At 50.1% G+C, this 17,230-nt stretch overlaps 1 protein-coding gene across 1 annotated transcript in view; it reads left to right on the forward strand.

Annotated features, from left to right (window-relative positions):
- Positions 1-16,667, forward strand: part of TOGARAM1 (TOG array regulator of axonemal microtubules 1) — a 34,235-nt gene extending 17,568 nt beyond the window's left edge. The window contains exons 14-23 of the mRNA XM_077783843.1: positions 1,381-1,522; positions 2,637-2,742; positions 3,085-3,320; positions 5,971-6,129; positions 7,284-7,410; positions 7,554-7,672; positions 11,158-11,347; positions 13,516-13,735; positions 14,014-14,100; positions 16,221-16,667. Coding sequence (XP_077639969.1) covers positions 1,381-1,522; positions 2,637-2,742; positions 3,085-3,320; positions 5,971-6,129; positions 7,284-7,410; positions 7,554-7,672; positions 11,158-11,347; positions 13,516-13,735; positions 14,014-14,100; positions 16,221-16,462 — 1,628 coding nt within the window. The 3' untranslated portion in view covers positions 16,463-16,667. The remainder of the gene's footprint in view (positions 1-1,380; positions 1,523-2,636; positions 2,743-3,084; positions 3,321-5,970; positions 6,130-7,283; positions 7,411-7,553; positions 7,673-11,157; positions 11,348-13,515; positions 13,736-14,013; positions 14,101-16,220) is intronic.
- The last annotated feature ends 563 nt before the right edge of the window (positions 16,668-17,230 follow it).

Genomic DNA, 17,230 nt, shown 5'->3' on the forward strand with positions numbered 1-17,230 from the left:
CAGCCTCAGTTCCTGCAGCAGCACTTGGGGCTCAGTCTCGTCCTGTGGCTGCAGCTGGCGGAGCCACTGCAGGTGTGTCCCCTGTCACTGGTGCTGTCTGTCACTGTCACTGGTGGTGTGTGCTGTGTCAGAGCCGCTGGTGGTGTGTCCCATGTCACTGATGGTGTGTCCTTGTCACTGGTGGTCTGTCTCCTGTCACTGGTGGTGTGTCCTGTGTCTCGTGTCAGAGCTACTGCTGCTGTGTTCCCTGTCACTGACGGTGTGTCCCGTGTCAGTGTCACTGGTGGTGTGTCTCCAGTCACTGGTGGTGTGTCCTGTGCCCCATGTCAGAGCCACTGGTGGTGTGTCTGTGTCCCTGATGCTGTGTCTGTGTCCCTGTCCCTGACGCCGTGTCCCTGTCCCTGACGCCGTGTCCCTGTCCCTGACACCGTGTCCTCTCCCCAGGGGAGCTGTGTCCCTGTCCCTGACGCCGTGTCCGTGTCCCTGATGCCGTGTCCGTGTCCCTGACGCCGTGTCCCTGTCCCTGACGCCGTGTCCCTGTCCCTGACGCCGTGTCCCTGTCCCTGACGCCGTGTCGTCTCCCCAGGGGAGCCGTGTCCCTGTCCCTGACGCCGTGTCGTCTCCCCAGGGGAGCCGTGTCCCTGTCCCTGACGCCGTGTCTGTGTCCCTGACGCCGTGTCTGTGTCCCTGTCCCTGACGCCGTGTCCGTGTCCCTGACACTGCCGTGTCCCTGTCCCTGATGCTGCCGTGTCCGTGTCCCTGACACTGCCGTGTCCCTGTCCCTGACACTGCCGTGTCCCTGTCCCTGATGCTGTGTCCCCTCCCCAGGGGAGCCGTGTCCCTGTCCCTGACGCCGTGTCCCTGTCCCTGACGCCGTGTCCCTGTCCCTGACACTGCCGTGTCCGTGTCCCTGACGCCGTGTCCCCTGTCCCTGACGCCGTGTCCCCTGTCCCTGACGCCGTGTCCCTGTCCCTGACACTGCCGTGTCCCTGTCCCTGACACTGCCGTGTCCGTGTCCCTGACGCCGTGTCCCTGTCCCTGACACTGCCGTGTCCCTGTCCCTGACACTGCCGTGTCCCTGTCCCTGACACTGCCGTGTCCCTGTCCCTGACGCCGTGTCCCTGTCCCTGACGCCGTGTCCCTGTCCCTGACGCCGTGTCCCTGTCCCTGACGCCGTGTCCATGTCCCTGACGCCGTGTCCCCTGTCCCTGACGCCGTGTCCCTGTCCCTGACACTGCCGTGTCCGTGTCCCTGACGCCGTGTCCGTGTCCCTGACGCCGTGTCCCTGTCCCTGACACTGCCGTGTCCCTGTCCCTGACACTGCCGTGTCCGTGTCCCTGACGCCGTGTCCCTGTCCCTGACGCCGTGTCCTCTCCCCAGGGGAGCCGTGTCCCCGGGGCCGCTGCCGGGAGCCGCCGGTGCCGCAGAGCCCCGAGGTGCTGGACGCCGCCGAGCTGCTGCCGCTGCCCCGGCCCGAGCCCGCGCTGGCCGCGGCGCTGGCGCTGCTGGCTGACCACGACTGGTGCGTGCCGGGCTGGGCTGGGCAGGGCGGGCACGGGGAACACCCAGGGAAATGAAAATTCACCTTTTCACAAAGATCGGTAGGGAACAGCGTTGGAAACGCAGGCGAACCCAGTGGAATGAAATGCTGATGTCTGACTCAATTCAGAAAGCTGAATGATTTCTTTATTATAACTATGCTAAAATACATTAATATACTATATAAAAATGAGGATACTAAAACTACATGCTACTTTCTCTAAGTCTAACACACCTCGTGCCCCTCTCCAGAGCCCAGCCCCAGGTGGGTTGGATCGGCCACCAGGCTCAAACAATCCTCACCAGAATCCAACCAAGCAACACCCCAGGGAAACAATTCTCCACACACATTCCACATGGGAAAACAAAGAGCAGAAATACAAATTACTTTCTCTTTCTTCTCTCTGTGCACCTCTATGAAAAATCCTGAGAGTGAGAGAAATGTGCTTGCCACAGAACAATATGTTTATTTATAGCGCTGTGGACGCATGTGGGGACTCGTTTTTTAATGGATGTGCACACTTTTGAGAACTTTTGATCTTTTCTTATTACTCTGACTAATTTGTGGAATAAAAGCATCTCTTTGGTGCTTCCCGACTTGGGATATCCTTACAGAGCTGCTGCCTTCAGTTTGGGGAAGGAAATAGATCCTGGAATTGCCACTGGTGCCAGCAGTGAACAGAACTGTGGGACTCTGCTGAGAGGCTGCAGTGCTGGAACAGTCCCACAGGAAAAGACAGATTTGCTTGGAAAGAGTTTCCTGCATTATTTCTTGGCTGGGAGGGTGGGCAGCCCTGGCACAGAATTCCCAGAGCAGCTGTGGCTGTCCCTGGATCCCTGGCAGTGCCCAGGGCCAGGCTGGACATTGGGATTTGAAGCCACCTGGGACAGTGGGAGGTGTCCCTGCCATGGCAGGGGTGGCACTGGAGGGGATTTAAGGTCCTTTTGAACCCAAACCATTCTGGGGGTATTTTTCATTGCTTTATTTTACTGTCTAATTTGTTTGCTATTTGATTCCTTAGAATTTCACATTTTAGTGAATATTTTAATGAAACTTGACAAATGGATGGAATTTAAGTATTATTTTTTTCACACAGGGAGAAGAAAATTGAAGGTCTGAACTTTGTCAGGTGCTTGTCTGCCTACCATGCCCCTATTCTGACTGCAAAGCTCCACGAAACAACTCTGGCTGTGGCTCAAGAGGTTAAATTTTCCTATCACAATATTCCACTGGCTCTCTCTGTGTGTATATATGTATTTTACAGCTCTCTGAAGTGATTTATGCTCACCTCTGGTGAGTTTTCCTCAACTGGGCAGTCTCAAGGATGATTTGAGACTCAGAGGCTGAGAAAATGTAGATTTTAACTTTATAACATTTTTATGAGTGTGTATTTTAATTCTCACCCGTTGTGAATCAAGCTAGAAATGTGTTTCTCAGTTGCTTGTAATGTTGCTTAAAAATGACAAAGGGCAAACATGAATATTTATTTTAAAGTCTCTCTGATAAACATTATTCATTGTTTTTTGGGTTTTTCCTGTGTGCAGGTCAAGAATTTACGCTCAGGTGTTTCTCGAGCTGCTGTGGTCTGTTTAGGGGATTTGTTCACCCACCTGAAAAAGAGCATGGATCAAGAACTAGATAATGCAGTAAAAGTCCTTTTGCACAAAGCTGGGGAATCCAACACTTTTATAAGGGAAGAGGTAGACAAGGCACTGAAGGCCATGGTTAATAATGTGACTCCAGCACGTGCACTTTGTTCTCTTATAAATGGAGGGCAAAGGTAATTCCTATAAAGACTTTATAAAGAATATTGTGAATAGAATAAATTTATCAAATGTAGGCTTTTTAACATCAAATCAGAGTACAGTAGACAGAAGTTTGAAAACGAGTAAATCAGCTGTGCTAAACCTCTACCCAGGGCACTGTTTGTTGGCATAAATTGAATTAAAGCCCCTCTGTTCCTTTCTGTGCACTATGTAAGAGGTTGGCTGTTGATTTTGGAGCTTGGTGTATTTTCTGGCTGTTTTGCACCACTTCAGTGATTTTATTTGCTGTTACTGTATATTCCTGGGGAGCTGCTGTTTTGCTTTGCCTGGTAAAGCTGGCATAATGTTCTTTCTTTTCCTCCTTTGCTCTGCAGTCAGTTCCTGCCTTGGCCAGTTTTTTGCACCCCTCTTTATTTAGAAAACTGATTTATAACTTACAGTTCTCTAGCTGCATCTGTCGTGCTTGATTCCTCCTCTCTAGGCTGAGCCTTTGTGTCTGCATTTTAATTTCCTTCCAGTGCTGGTGGCCATTCTTTTCTGGAGTTAATTCCCTTCTTCCCCTGGCCCTGTTCAGTCTGTTTTCCTTTTCCATCCTCATTCACTGCTCACCACATCTGAGCTGGGTGCACCCCTGGTGCTTTCCCTCCTCTCTGCCACCCCTTGGTGACATTTCTCAGGCTCCACTTCCCTTCATGACACATTTCAGGTGCTCCATTCAAAACCTCTCCACAGATTTCCTGCACAGCTCCAATCCTCAGAGTTATCCTTGACTGAAAATGTTCTCTTTTATTTCCTGGGCAGCTGGTTGTTGGGGGTGCATGGATTCTGTCTCCTGACAGCTCTGCTGCTCTTTATACTGAAAGGCAAAAATCAGCCTTGGGGTTTCCATTCTTTATGAATTACTGGGATTCAGACTGACTTGGGATGGATGCCCCACCCCTGGAAGTGTCCAAGGGTGGGCTGGGGGTAGGGGAAGGTGTCCCTGCCCGTGGATTTTTGGTCCCTCCTAACCCAAAGCAGGCTGATTCCATGACTTTGTGAATTTAGGAGCAGCAGGCAGTACCTGCCCATGGCTTTCATTCAGCAGCAAGGGGAAGTGCCCTGTTTGGGGTCTCCCTTCTTGGCCTCAGAGACCCCTGGCCCTCCTGGTCAGGTGTCCCCACCTTCCCTGGCAGATTCAGACTCACCTGCTGAGGGGTTTTCTGGAGGGATTTGTCCCCTCCAGTTTGTGAGTTTGCATAGGTCTTCTGCTATCTAAGGCATCAGAATTAAGCTGAATACAGCCTTTGGGCACAGATTAATCTATTCACAGCTCAGACTTTCCTAGTTCATGGAGTAAAGGATGTTTTTAATGGATAACACATCAGGGCATGGCCTAAAGTTGCAGCTTTTCTAGGCCTGGCTTCAGGAAGCTCTGGCCATGTCAGCAGAAAAGCTCCTGGAGCACAGGGCAGCTCCAGCTCCAGAGGCTGTGACAGGAATATGGAATTATCCTTCAAAGGGCAAATTTGTGTCTCACTAGGAACTGAGAAGGATTGTTTGACACAACTGTAACTCCACAAGAGACGTTCTCTCTAAGTTGGGCTGAGTTGCTTAAATTCACCACAACATAATCCTTCAGTTATGGTGTCACTTACAATTCATGGGACCTCTTAAAATGTACCTGGTTTCTGCTCAGCTCCTTTCAAGCCCTCTGTGATCATGACTAATGCTGGCAAACCTGACTAGACAGAAATACTGATTCTTCATCAGCTCCAAAGTTGGGTTTGATTTACCAACAAGAATAATTCCAGTGGGAGGTGTCCCTGCCCATGGCAGGGGTTGGAACAAGATGAGCTTTAAGGTCCCTTCCCACACCAGTTTGGGATTCTGTGAGTAGATTCATGATCCAAGAGCATGATTCCAGGGGTAGAGATGAGAGTGATTTTACTTCAGGAATTTTAAAATCCTGTTTCATCCCTGTATATACTGTGTTTACCTCCAAGGTGTTGTGTGCTCATAAATGTTTTCCAGCTGTTTCCATGAGCAGGGGCTTGTTTGCTTCATGGCCTGAGGTCTCTCAGCCTCTCAATTCTTGTTTTTCCCTTGAAAGTGCAGCAGGAGTTACAAATTGTCCTCAAAGTAGCATTTTTAATCCAAATATAAAATTGGAGACATTGGAGTTTGCAGGATTTTGTTCTTGAGCGCAAGTGGGATCAGCAGGGGCAGCTGGATTTAGATAAAAAGGGTCATTTGCTGAAGGAGTTTGAAGGCTGATTTTGGCTGTTCTCCCCTTTGCATCAGCACAGGTGTTTATTTTGTACAAAGCAGAGATCAGGAGACTCCTGCAGGATCTTTAGAGGTTGATTGAACACTGCTTTTTAGTCAATTTTACAGTGACACCAAGTGCCTAGGACGTGTCTCTGAGCGCAGGGACTGGTTTTTCATAGGGCTCATTGAAAGAACACTCATACACTTCACAAAACAGAACTACCTGAAGGAAAACTAGAACAGAAATGGCAAAAGCCCGCTGCCTGCATCCAGCCAGAGCAGCTGCAGGGAGGTGTCCGTGCTGGGGACGGGCCCGGGGCGCGCTGGGGGCTGCGTGCCCGCGGGGCTGTGTCCGGGCAGGGCTGGGGGCTGCCCTGCAGGGCCGTGCCTCAGGCCTCGTTCCTCCCTCCCCAGCCACCTGCACTCGGCCGTCAGGAGGTGCACGGCCCAGCACCTGGGGGACATCCTGGAGCGCCTGGGCCCCGAGCGCGCGCTGGCCGCGGGCCGGCCCGTGGCGGAGCGGCTGCTGCCCGCCGTCGCCAGGTTTGCCCAGGACAGCTCGCAGCAGACACGGTGAGTGTGCCCGGGGAGCAGATTGTGCCTCTGGGCTGGGCTGGGCTGCAGGGGAGAGACCTCGGGGAGCAGCAGGGCTTGGAACAGGCCTGGAGCACCCCGGGCTAGTGGAGGTGTCCCTGCCCCGGCACAGGTGGGAGGGGACGGGATTGAAGGTCCCTTCCAAACAAAGCTTTGGGTGCAGCTGTTATCCCAGCACTGTACCTCCCACACACCCTGGCTGCAGGAGGAGAGGGGTCACAGGATGGGCTCTGCTGGGCACAGAGGTGATGGAGCCACACAGGGAATGCTGGCTTTGGAATCCACACCTGGAGCTGATCCATGCCTCAGGCTGACAAGGCTGGACTCACCCTGGTTACAGCCAGCAGAACTGGAAGGCTGTTCTCTTTAATTTGGTCAGTTAATTAAAGTGATCCTTGAGCACATCCTCTGGGGGAGAATGGAAAGGGGAGTCAGCAATCTTAGAGTCATGGAATTGCTGAGGTTGGAAAAGACCTGCAATAACAGTGACTGGGCACTCCAAACCTCCCTGGGCAGTGCCAATCCCTGAGCCCCCTTTCCATGGGGAAATTCCTGCTGTGCCCACCCTGAGCCTGCCCTGCCCAGCCTGAGGCCGTTCCCTCTCCTCCTGTCCCTGTTCCTGGAGCAGAGCCCGACCCCCCGGCTGTCCCCTCCTGGCAGGAGCTGTGAGAGCCACAAGGTCCCCTGAGCCGCCATTGCTCCAGGCTCAGCCCCTTCCCAGCTCCTCAGGAACTCTCCATTCCCTTCCCAGCTCCTCAGGAACTCTCCATTCCCTTCCCAGCTCCTCCGGAACTCTCCAGCCCCTTCCCAGCTCCTCAGGAACTCTCCATTCCCTTCCCAGCTCCTCAGGAACTCTCCATTCCCTTCCCAGCTCCCTCAGGAACTCTCCAGCCCTTTCCCAGCTCCTCAGGAACTCTCCATTCCCTTCCCAGCTCCTCAGGAACTCTCCAGCCCCTTCCCAGCTCCCTCAGCCCCTCCTGGGGCTCTGTTCCCTTCCCAGCTCCTTTCCCTTCCCTGGACACAATCTCCCTGCACCTTTCCATTTTGGAATCGCACACCTGGAATGACAAAACCAGGTGACAAAGTGGCAAAGGCAGTCCCTGTTCCTGGATGTCCTGGTGCTCTCCCTGCAGGTACTACGGGCGGAGGATGCTCTTCAGCATGCTGGCTCATCCTGACTTGGATAAAATCCTGGAGAAGTTTGTGCCAGCCAAGGATTTGCCTTACATTAAGGAAACTGTTGACAGCCTACGAGAGAAGGTGTGTGGCAAAGCTCTTGTGTAGCACCTGGGGCAGGTGGAGGTGTCCTGGGGGCTGTTGGGTGTAGACAATTCCAGCAGTGCAGCCCCAATAATGCCCTGTGGTTCCCTTGTTCCATGAATTCCTGCTGTACCTTTGTGCAGGGCCTGGGGGAGATGCCCTTGGATACACCCTCAGCCAAAGGAAGGCGTTCCCAGACTGGAAATGTTGGACATTTGAGGTCGTCCTCTACTTGCAGAGATGCTCCCATCATCCCAGACAGGTAATGAGCTCCAGTGCCTATCCTGTGAGAAACCTGGCCAAGGAGGGAGCACAGCAACAGCCACACAGGGCTGGGAAAGTTAAACATCCCTCAAGGAAAAGGAAAATCTTGCCCTGTTTCAGAGAAATTCTTAAATAGAGTAACCAGTTATATTAAAATGGTTTTGTGCATTTTGAAGTTAATTTGTCTACTGACCATCTATGAAATATACACAGTACACCTGGAATTCACTGTATGGAATCACAGAATCATGGACTGGTTTGGGTTGGAAGGGCCTCAAAGCCCACCCAGCACCACCCCTGCCATGGCAGGGACACCTCCCACTGTCCCAGGCTGCTCCAAGCCCTGTCCAGTGCCCTGGGGCACTTCAGGGATCCAGGGGCAGCCCCAGCTGCTTGGGATGTAGATCCAGTGGATCCATGGCAGCATCATCCCAGGTGCTGCTGTTCAGACTCACGGAAAAAACGTTCCTGGTTGGAGCCACAGCACAAATTACTCATTTGTACACAACTGTGGACACCAAGGACTTTGTTGGGTGTCCTGACTGGGGATGCTGGAGGGTTTAGATCATATTCTGACCACTTTCAGTTTTGTTTTATCTTCTTATAGGTTTTATATTGACATTTTTTAGGTTTTGGATATACAGTAGCAATTTTGGGGCTGAAATAGATATGAACACAATGACATTATGGATAACCCCAGGACATTCCACCCCTTCTCTTATATCATTTGATTGATGGCCACATGAGTACATTTGAACTCTAAACACACATATCTATACATTATAAAACACACATATCTATACATTATACATACATACATATATATGTATATATATATATATATATATATATACACACACACAAATACAGTAATTTCAGTGGTCACTGCCCATTGAGGATATCCCAGGTAGTTCTGGTAGGACTGGAGCAGCCCATGGTAGTTAAACCATGCAGTGGTAGTGACATTCAGCAGCCAGGGTGCCCTGGCATTCCAGCATTACAGGCTCTCCTCACCCCAAATCAATCCCCCTGCCCCAGATCAATGCCCCTGATGTACACAAGACATTTCTGCCTCACCCACCAGGTGCAGCCAGGCCCTGAGCAGAGCCCCATGGATGGGATTGGCTTTGCCCGAGGCAGGATTGATCCACACAGGATTAATCTGTGTGCACCACAGGGCCTCCCCGTAGTTCTCCTGAGACCCCAGACCACAGGGTCGGTCCCACTTGGCCTTGGTGGCAGCTCATGTTTCATGGATGCAGTCATGGATTACCCGGGATACAGTGACCATGGTGAAGGCCACCTCTTGGTCTCGTGCCCACGTAGAGGTGGCACCTCTTCCCCAATGACCTGAGGCCCCACAAGCTGGAAATAACTCCCTTGTTTGCAGTCCAGATCTACCCATGGCATTTCACTCTTGCAGCCTGATCCAGCTGTTTGTTGTGACGTTCCTCACTAGCCCAGCTCTCAGGCACAGGATGGACGTTCACTGTCAGCCCCTCTGCCTGGCCAGGGATGTTCTGTGCTGCCAATTGCCCTTTTCCCACTTTTCCAGCCACTCCCACAGAGCACCAGCCACCAGGCAGTGGCCAGTTGGCCACTTCCCTTGCTCAGGGATGTCCAGAGCCAGCTGGAGGCTTTCAGCTCTGCAGCCCGACTGGGTCCACCTTGTCTTTCAGCAGCTTCCATGACTCCCCATGGATGGATGGAGCTGCTTCCCATTTCCTGCTGGTTCCACCAGTGAGGAGAGTGTGTCACCTCCCACCCTCTGCTGGCTGGTTCTGTGTGGGGCCTCCTCAGCACTGTCACCTTGTCTTGCTTGGAGACAGTTCAAGGAGGTGAGCACTCTGAAATGAGCAATCCTTGATTCCAATCAATCCCTTTCTCCCAATAAGGAAAAAATAACACTTCATTAACAGAATGCCAACAGGCCGAGGGAAAAAGATGTAAATAACTGCTGGATAGCAAAGTGCTAAATCTCATGAACTCCTCAGGAAAAAGGAGAGACCCAAAATGCTGGAAATACCCATTGTTATCAGGGATGGCCTCAGGCTTTAGGACAAAGGGACAAGCTGGTGTCAGATCCCTCTTGGGAAGCCTCCTGGAGCAGTTCCAGCAGCAGACAAAGGCCTGGCAGCTCAGCCAGGGTCAGCCTCCTCCCACAGCAGGGCAGGGCCAGGCACCAGGGCTGGGGCCACTCGGGTTCTCTGTCCCTGGCTGCTGCCGCCCACAGTGATGGGCAGTGGAGCTGCTCTGCTCCTGCTGGCTTTTCTCAGCTGTGAACAAGCACTCACAGAGTTCATCCTTAAGGCAGCTCAAACCTGCTCACTGCAGTTCCCTCCAAGCTGAGGGAGAAACCAAAAATGGAAAGGGAACCTGAAAAGGGAACCCAAAAAGGGAAGAAAAAAGAACAAATGCCTGAGCAAAGACCAAGCAACTGCAAAGCCAACACCACACAAAGAAATCCCACAAAGTGTCTGGGTGGGGGGATTTTACAAACCCCCAGGACAGCACCACACACACACAGTGTTCCTGGCTGAGCTAGATCTGGAATGCAAGGACACTAAGGATCACCCCAGGACACTTCACTTTATCCTTTCTGGGAGGTGGGCATGAATTCCCAGAGCAGCTGGGGCTGCCCTGGGATCCCTGGCAGTGCCCAAGGCCAGTTGGACACTGGGGCTGGAGCAGCCTGGGACAGTGGGAGGTGTCCCTGGCATGGCAGAGGTGGCACTGGGTGGGATTTCAGGTCTCTTCCAACCCAAACCATTCCATAGTTTGTGATTGAATGAGCTGAAAAAGAAGCACCCCCAAATCTAAAGCAAGCCAAAAAACTGCTTCTGAGAACACAGAGTTCAGAGGGCTGTGACTGCAGAGTCTCTTCAGGACCAGATTTCTTTAACACATCCTCCACAGTTCAAAATAATAACTGGTTCTACATTTACTGATAAATTTTGACTTCTTATTCCATTTCTCATCCAAGCCTTGTCTTCAAGAATTAGGAGTGAGGTAATGACTGCCTGGATGGTCTGGAAATACCTGGACAGACAGGTGATTCCACAGGCTTTAGAATTCTTTCCACGACTCTAATGAGATCAGGTGCCACAGGAAATTTATTTTTAAATATTATAGGAACAGCTGTTGGGTTTTCACCTCAGCATGGAGTGCTGCTGAGGTCACACCTGGTCTGGGGTCAGTCTTTAAAGTACTTTGGGAATAAAGAATTAAACTACAGTAGGTTTGGGGAGGTTGTGACCCATTGATGTAAGGGAAGTTCCCATTTGACCCTGGTCACAAAAGCAGCTGCATTTGGAGCAGAGTGGATCTAAGACTTTGGGAACAATTGCTATTAGGTGATTTTTATTTATTCACCACGTTTAAAGTGAAACCTTGTGTTTACTTTTGATGTTTGCACTTAGATGGGCCGAGAACGTGTGGGATGAGCCGGTCCAACTCACAGAATAACATTTCCCTTCCCCACAGGGACAGCACGGAGGCCCAGGAAGCCCCAAGGAGAGCAGCTCCTCGCAGTGCCCTGGAGAGTGAGGACTATGTGCGGGCCATGGTGGGGTTACTGAGCGCCAGGGATTTCCGGGAGCGCCTGGGCGGCGTGCGGCAGCTGCTGCTGGACACCGAGAGCAGCCCGGGCCTGGTGCTCGCCAACGTCGTCAGGGTAACGCTGCCAGAGGCTGGGAGCTTTTGGCTTTTCTGTTTTCACATCCTGAGCTGCTTCAGTGTGTGGGTCTGGGCTCCAGATCAGGGGATGCTGAGCTCTGTGCACAGAGCAGGGACACAAAACAATTCCTGCTCCAGCTGGGCACCAAGGACAAATGATCCAAACCTCAGCCCAGGAGCACAAACAGCGTGGGCTGGAGAGAGAAAAACAAGCAGGGTGGGACTGATGGGCTGAAGCTGGAATGGGACAATGAACTCCAAGGTGCCAATGGAGCAGAACTGATCCCAGGGAGAGCCCCGGGAGCGCTCGTGCATTTTGGGACCATTTTGGGTCATTTGGGTGCAGCCCTGGCTGGGCTCTGGTGCTGCCCAAGGTGGATCCATGGAGGAGATCCCTTGAATAAATCCCTGATTTATTCTGTGACTCCATCCAGCCTCTGCTCCAGGGCAGCCTTCTCAAGGCATCAGAGTCACCAAGTTTTCTGAGAAAAGTCTTGGATCCTCCTTGTAACAAGGACGATTGACAGAGAGCCTTGAGGAGCAGGGAGTCTATGTGAGTCACCAAGGGAGGAAAGAAAGGCAACAGGAGGAAAAGTGTGAAATTTTTCACTCAGGATACTTTTGAGCCACTGCCCTGAGGAGCTGTGTCTGTCCCATCCCTGGAAGATTCCAAGGCCAGGTTGGATGAGGCTTGGAGCACCCTGGGATAGTGGAAAGTGTCCCTGATGATGGCAGGGGTGGGGTGGGATGGGCTTTAACATCTCTTCCCATGAGAACCAGTCTGTGATTCTGTGATTTCTGGAATCCTCGCGCTGTTTTTCACGCCACTCTTGGGTAAATATCAAAATAGGGAATAGTGAAAACAGCAGAAAGGATTAATGAAGAACTGTAAAACTATCGCTGAAGCAGAGTTACAAGATTTTGTGTGGGAGAAGGTGAGGAAAGTATCATGCTAAATTTATTGTGGTAAAGCTCAGGATGAGGATCCTGTCCAATAGGAAAGGAGGTTCTGAAGAAGAAAGAAATGTCCAGCAGCTGTAAATTGAAGACAGATACAATGAAAGGAAACCCAAGCTTGTCCTCCAGCAGTGCCATATCTTTTTGTGGAAGGATGGAATTCTGCTGTGGAACCTTCTGGTATCCAATCTGTGGATGGGTTTGAAACTTTTCAGATGTTTCCCTTGCTGAACAGATCCATGTTTCTCTAAAAACACTGGCTCATAGGAAATCTGGGTCACCGGGGGAGTTACTGTGCCTGGAGTCCATTGCACTGCAGGGCTTCAGATCAGATTAATGCACGGGGTTAAAATAGCAAATCTGGCTTGACTTGCTCAAAAATTCATCCCAGGTATTTGCATATCCCAAAATCCCAGAATCTCAGAGTGGTTTGGGTCAGAAGGGACCTCACAAAATGTGAAAAACACCAATCATTGTTTTTAGAATTTTTAAAAGTTTAATAATAATAAAATGGTTATGAAATAGTAATACAATTAGAGTGATAAAAATTTAGAGTGAGGACAATTACAAGACAATAAAAAGCAAAGAATTACGGATGTCTGGATGTTTTTGGGCACTAAGCTGCCAAAACCATGCCTTGTGAACAAAGGAATAACCCTTAAAAGCAACAGGCTGTTGCATATTCATACATCTCATACATTATGCATAAATTCCTTGCAAATTAAGAATTTTTCTGGTTTTTGTCAACTCTTCCCCTTAATCTTGGTGGTTCCATAAAGACGGAGAGAAGGTGGAAGAATGTTTGTCTGTTCTGATAAGGAGGCTGTAACTCTTCAGGTTTTGTGTTGCTTTATCTCTGTGCAAAGAGTTTCTTGATTATCTTATCCCTTTTCTTGAACTAGTAAAATAGTATCTTACATAGCATAGTTTCTATTTTAACATTCTGTTATAACATAAAAATATATTTAACACACTACTTAAGCTAATTAATACAGCATAACTTTCTAACATTACACATATAATATTCACTGTAACATTTGTGAGAAGCCAATCATAAAATACACATTTTTCACACAGAACATCTATTTCCAACCCCTGGACATAGCAGAGCCATCATTTGCCAAGGTGGACAGTTGAAGGGTAGCAATAAAAAGGGTGATGGGCTTTATTGATTCCCAGTTCATGGGTGATGCTTGGATGCTTTTGCAGATCTTCGATGCTTTCAAGCCTCGCTTGCACGACTCCAACAGCAAAGTGAACCAGGTGGCTTTGGAGGCCATGCACAAGATGATTCCACTGCTCAGAGACAATTTAGCACCTGTGATCAACATGTTAATTCCTGCCATAGTGGACAACAACCTCAACTCCAAAAATCCAGGGATTTATGCAGCTGCCACAAATGTTATCCAGGCTCTATGTCAACACTTAGGTAAGCAACTTACTTTTTCTTAACTTGAAACTGTTTTAATTGTGGTGATTAAGTTGTAAATTGAAAATGTTACTCTTTCCAAGAGTTTCACAGCGTTGCTACACTGTGTAAAAATAATTTAGTTTATTCTCACCACACAAATCACCTTGATATTGCTCCCTAGTGCTTTGGTTATTTTTCCATAGCATTTTCTTATTTACCTTTTCCCATATTGTGTTTATTTCCAGAAAACTTCATTTCCATTTAAGAATTTAACGTGTTTTGTTCTTTGCCTTTAGATACCTCCCTGCTCCTGCAGCCATTCTGCACAAAAGCCCAGTTCCTGAGTGGAAAAGCAAAGCAGGACCTGACAGAAAAGCTGGCTGGTAAAATGCTCTTTTCCTTTGCTTGTTTGGTTGGTTTGGTTCCCTTAATTAGGGAAATTAATTGCGAGGTGGAGGTGTGTCTGTACCTTCCCTTCTGCCTCAGGAGGTTGTGCAGCAGTTGTCACATTTCAGCTCTTTAAGGGAAATTGGAGCTGTTGCTGACAAAACAAAGGATTAGTATTAGCATTAGCATTAGTGTTACAGAGTCAGATGGAAGATCTGTAACAACCTGGGATTTATTATAAATATTTATAAATATATTAAGGATTTAATTTAAATTTAAATACCTCATATATTTAAATACCTTAAGGATTAACATTTATAAATACCTTAAGCATATAATAATTTCAACATGGCATTGTATTCCTTCTCCCAGTGTTCATTCCCTCATGCTCTTGCCAGAAATCCAGACTGGTTTGGGTTGGAAGGGACCTTAAATCCCCTCCAGTGCCACCCCTGCCATGGCAGGGACACCTCCCCCTGTCCCAGCTGCTCCAGCCTGGCCTTGGGCACTGCCAGGGATCCAGGGCAGCCACAGCTGCTCTGGGAACTCCATCCCAGCTCCCTCCCACCCTCCAACCAGGAATTCCTCAAGAAAAGCTGAATTTCCATGCTTTAAATGAACAAGGAATGTCTTTTTGGGAAATATGCTTGAACCAAACATTTCTTTGGCTCACTTTCAGAGTAGTTCTGTGTGAAATGGGACTCAATAGCACAGTGGTCAGGCTGTTCCTGAAATATCCCTAAATTTGTGCTTTCTGAGGGTGTTAAACAGCCTTTAAACAGCCCTCTCTTGCTGGGATTTTTGGAGTGGTTTGTGTTATATATCAGAAGAGGCTGTTCTGGCAGAGAGGGAAACATTTGCTAATGAAACACTGAATTCATTATTGAGGAAAATATTTAATCCTATGAACATGTACATTTATTTTTATACATACTTTATATATATTTGTGTAGGGCCAGGAGTTGGACTCATAATCTTGTAGGTCCCTTCCAGCTCAGGATATCCCATCATTCTATGATTCTATGTTTACAATATAAGGCTGCTTTTTTCTTAAATATCTACTGCTTATTTGTGAGATAGAGGGGAAATTGGGAATACCAGACCTTACACGGTGAGAAATAAAGGTATTTATGAGACTCCTAACTGAAAAAAGACCCCAACCTAAAATCCCCTTTATTTATTTATTTTTATTTTTTTTTTTAGCTTAATGGAAAAGTACAATTATCAGCAGCACTGGTGCTACTGTGCAAACTCCTGGGACAGGATAAAAGGAGTGGTTGTGGGAAAAAGCTGGATTTTTTTATGGGAGCTGATGATGTTGCAACAGCAAACTCTTGTGTACAGCAGCAGTTTGAGGAGATGATTTAAGTGCTTTTAAACCCCTCTCAAGGCAGGGATCACATCAAAATTTTAATTTAAATGAATGTTTTATCCTGAGCCCCACTTGCTGCCTTGCAGAGTGAGCTCTGGAGCTGTACCCCTATCAAAGCTGGGGATCACATCTAAATTGTAATTCAAATTATGATTTTATCCTGACCCCTGGCTTGCTGCCTTGCAGAGCTGGTACCAGAGCTGTACCCTTCTCACAGCTGGGGATCACATCTAAATTGTAATTTAAGTGAATATTTTCTTGTAGAGCTGGTGCTGGAGTTGTACCCCTCTCAAAGGCGGGGATCCCATTGAAATTGTAATTTAAGTGAATATTTTCTTGTAGAGCTGGTGCTGGAGTTGTACCCCTCTCAAAGGCGGGGATCACATGGAAATTGTAATTTAAATAAATATTTTCTCCTGGCAGAGCTGCTGCTGGGGCTGTACCCCTCTCAAAGGCTGGGATCACATTGAAATTGTAATTTAAATGTGTGTTTTCTCCTGGCAGAGCTGCTGCTGGGGCTGTACCCCTCTCAAAGGCTGGGATCCCATTGAAACTGTAATTTAAGTGAATATTTTCTTCTGGCAGAGCTGGTGCTGGGGCTGTACCTCTCTCAAAGGCTGGGAACCCATCCGAATTGTAATTTAAATTAATATTTTCTTGCAGAGCTGGTGCTGGGGCTGTACCCCTCTCAAAGGCGGGGATCCCATTGAAACTGTAATTGAAATGAGTATTTTCTCCTGGCAGAGCTGGTGCCGGAGCTGTACCCGCGCAAGCCCTGTGCCGTGGAGCAGAAGGTGCTGCCCGTGCTGTGGCACCTGCTGGGCAGCTCGGCCAGCGGCGGCTCCGTGCCCGGCCCCCGCACGGCCACGGCCGCCTTGGCCCAGGCGCTGTGGGCACAGATGGGCCCCGGCCTGCTCGCCCACGCCGCAGCCCAGCCCCCGCACGTCAGGAAGAGCCTGGAGGAGCTTTTGGAGACAGGAACGTAAAATTGTGAAATGGCCATCCCCGCAGGTGAAGCTCCAGCGCCGCCTGAGCCGGGCACACGGACGGTGCTGCCGGGAACAGCCCCGGGAATGGCCACGGTGCCTGAGCGAGCCGGGCTGGGCTGGACTGCACCGGGAGAGAGCCCGGAGCCAGGCTGGGAGAGCCCGGAGCCAGGCTGGGAGAGCCTGGAGCCAGGTTGGGAGAGCCTGGGAGAGCCTGGGCACCTGAACTGGGCTGGGAGAGCCCGGAGCCAGGCTTGGAGAGCCTGGGCAGCTGAACTGGGCTGGGAGAGCCCGGAGCCAGGCTTGGAGAGCCTGGGCAGCTGAACTGGGCTGTGCTGGGAGAGCCTGGGTACCTGAACTGGGCTGTGCTGGGAGAGCCTGGGTACCTGAACTGGGCTGGGAGAGCCTGCGGAGCTGAACTGGGCTGTGCTGGGAGAGCCTGGGCAGCTGAACTGGGCTGGGAGAGCCTGGGCAGCTGAACCGGGTTGTGCTGGGAGAGCCTGGGCAGCTGAACCGGGTTGTGCTGGGAGAGCCTGGGCAGCTGAACTGGGCTGTGCTGGGCTGGCTTGAGGGCTTGAACTGGGCTGTACTTGTCCAGTGTGAGGGCCTGAACTGGGCTGTGCTGGGCCAGCCTGCTGGACTGAACTGGACCGTGCTGGGCAGACCTACAGGACTGAAGTGGGACACTGTGCGGGGCTGAACTGGGCCATGCTGGGAGAGCTGTGCTGGGCACTGTGGGGCTGGCTCCCCTCATTGTCACCAGCATGG

This window comes from Lonchura striata, chromosome 6, assembly GCF_046129695.1.
Source record: "Lonchura striata isolate bLonStr1 chromosome 6, bLonStr1.mat, whole genome shotgun sequence".
Taxonomy (NCBI): domain Eukaryota; kingdom Metazoa; phylum Chordata; class Aves; order Passeriformes; family Estrildidae; genus Lonchura; species Lonchura striata.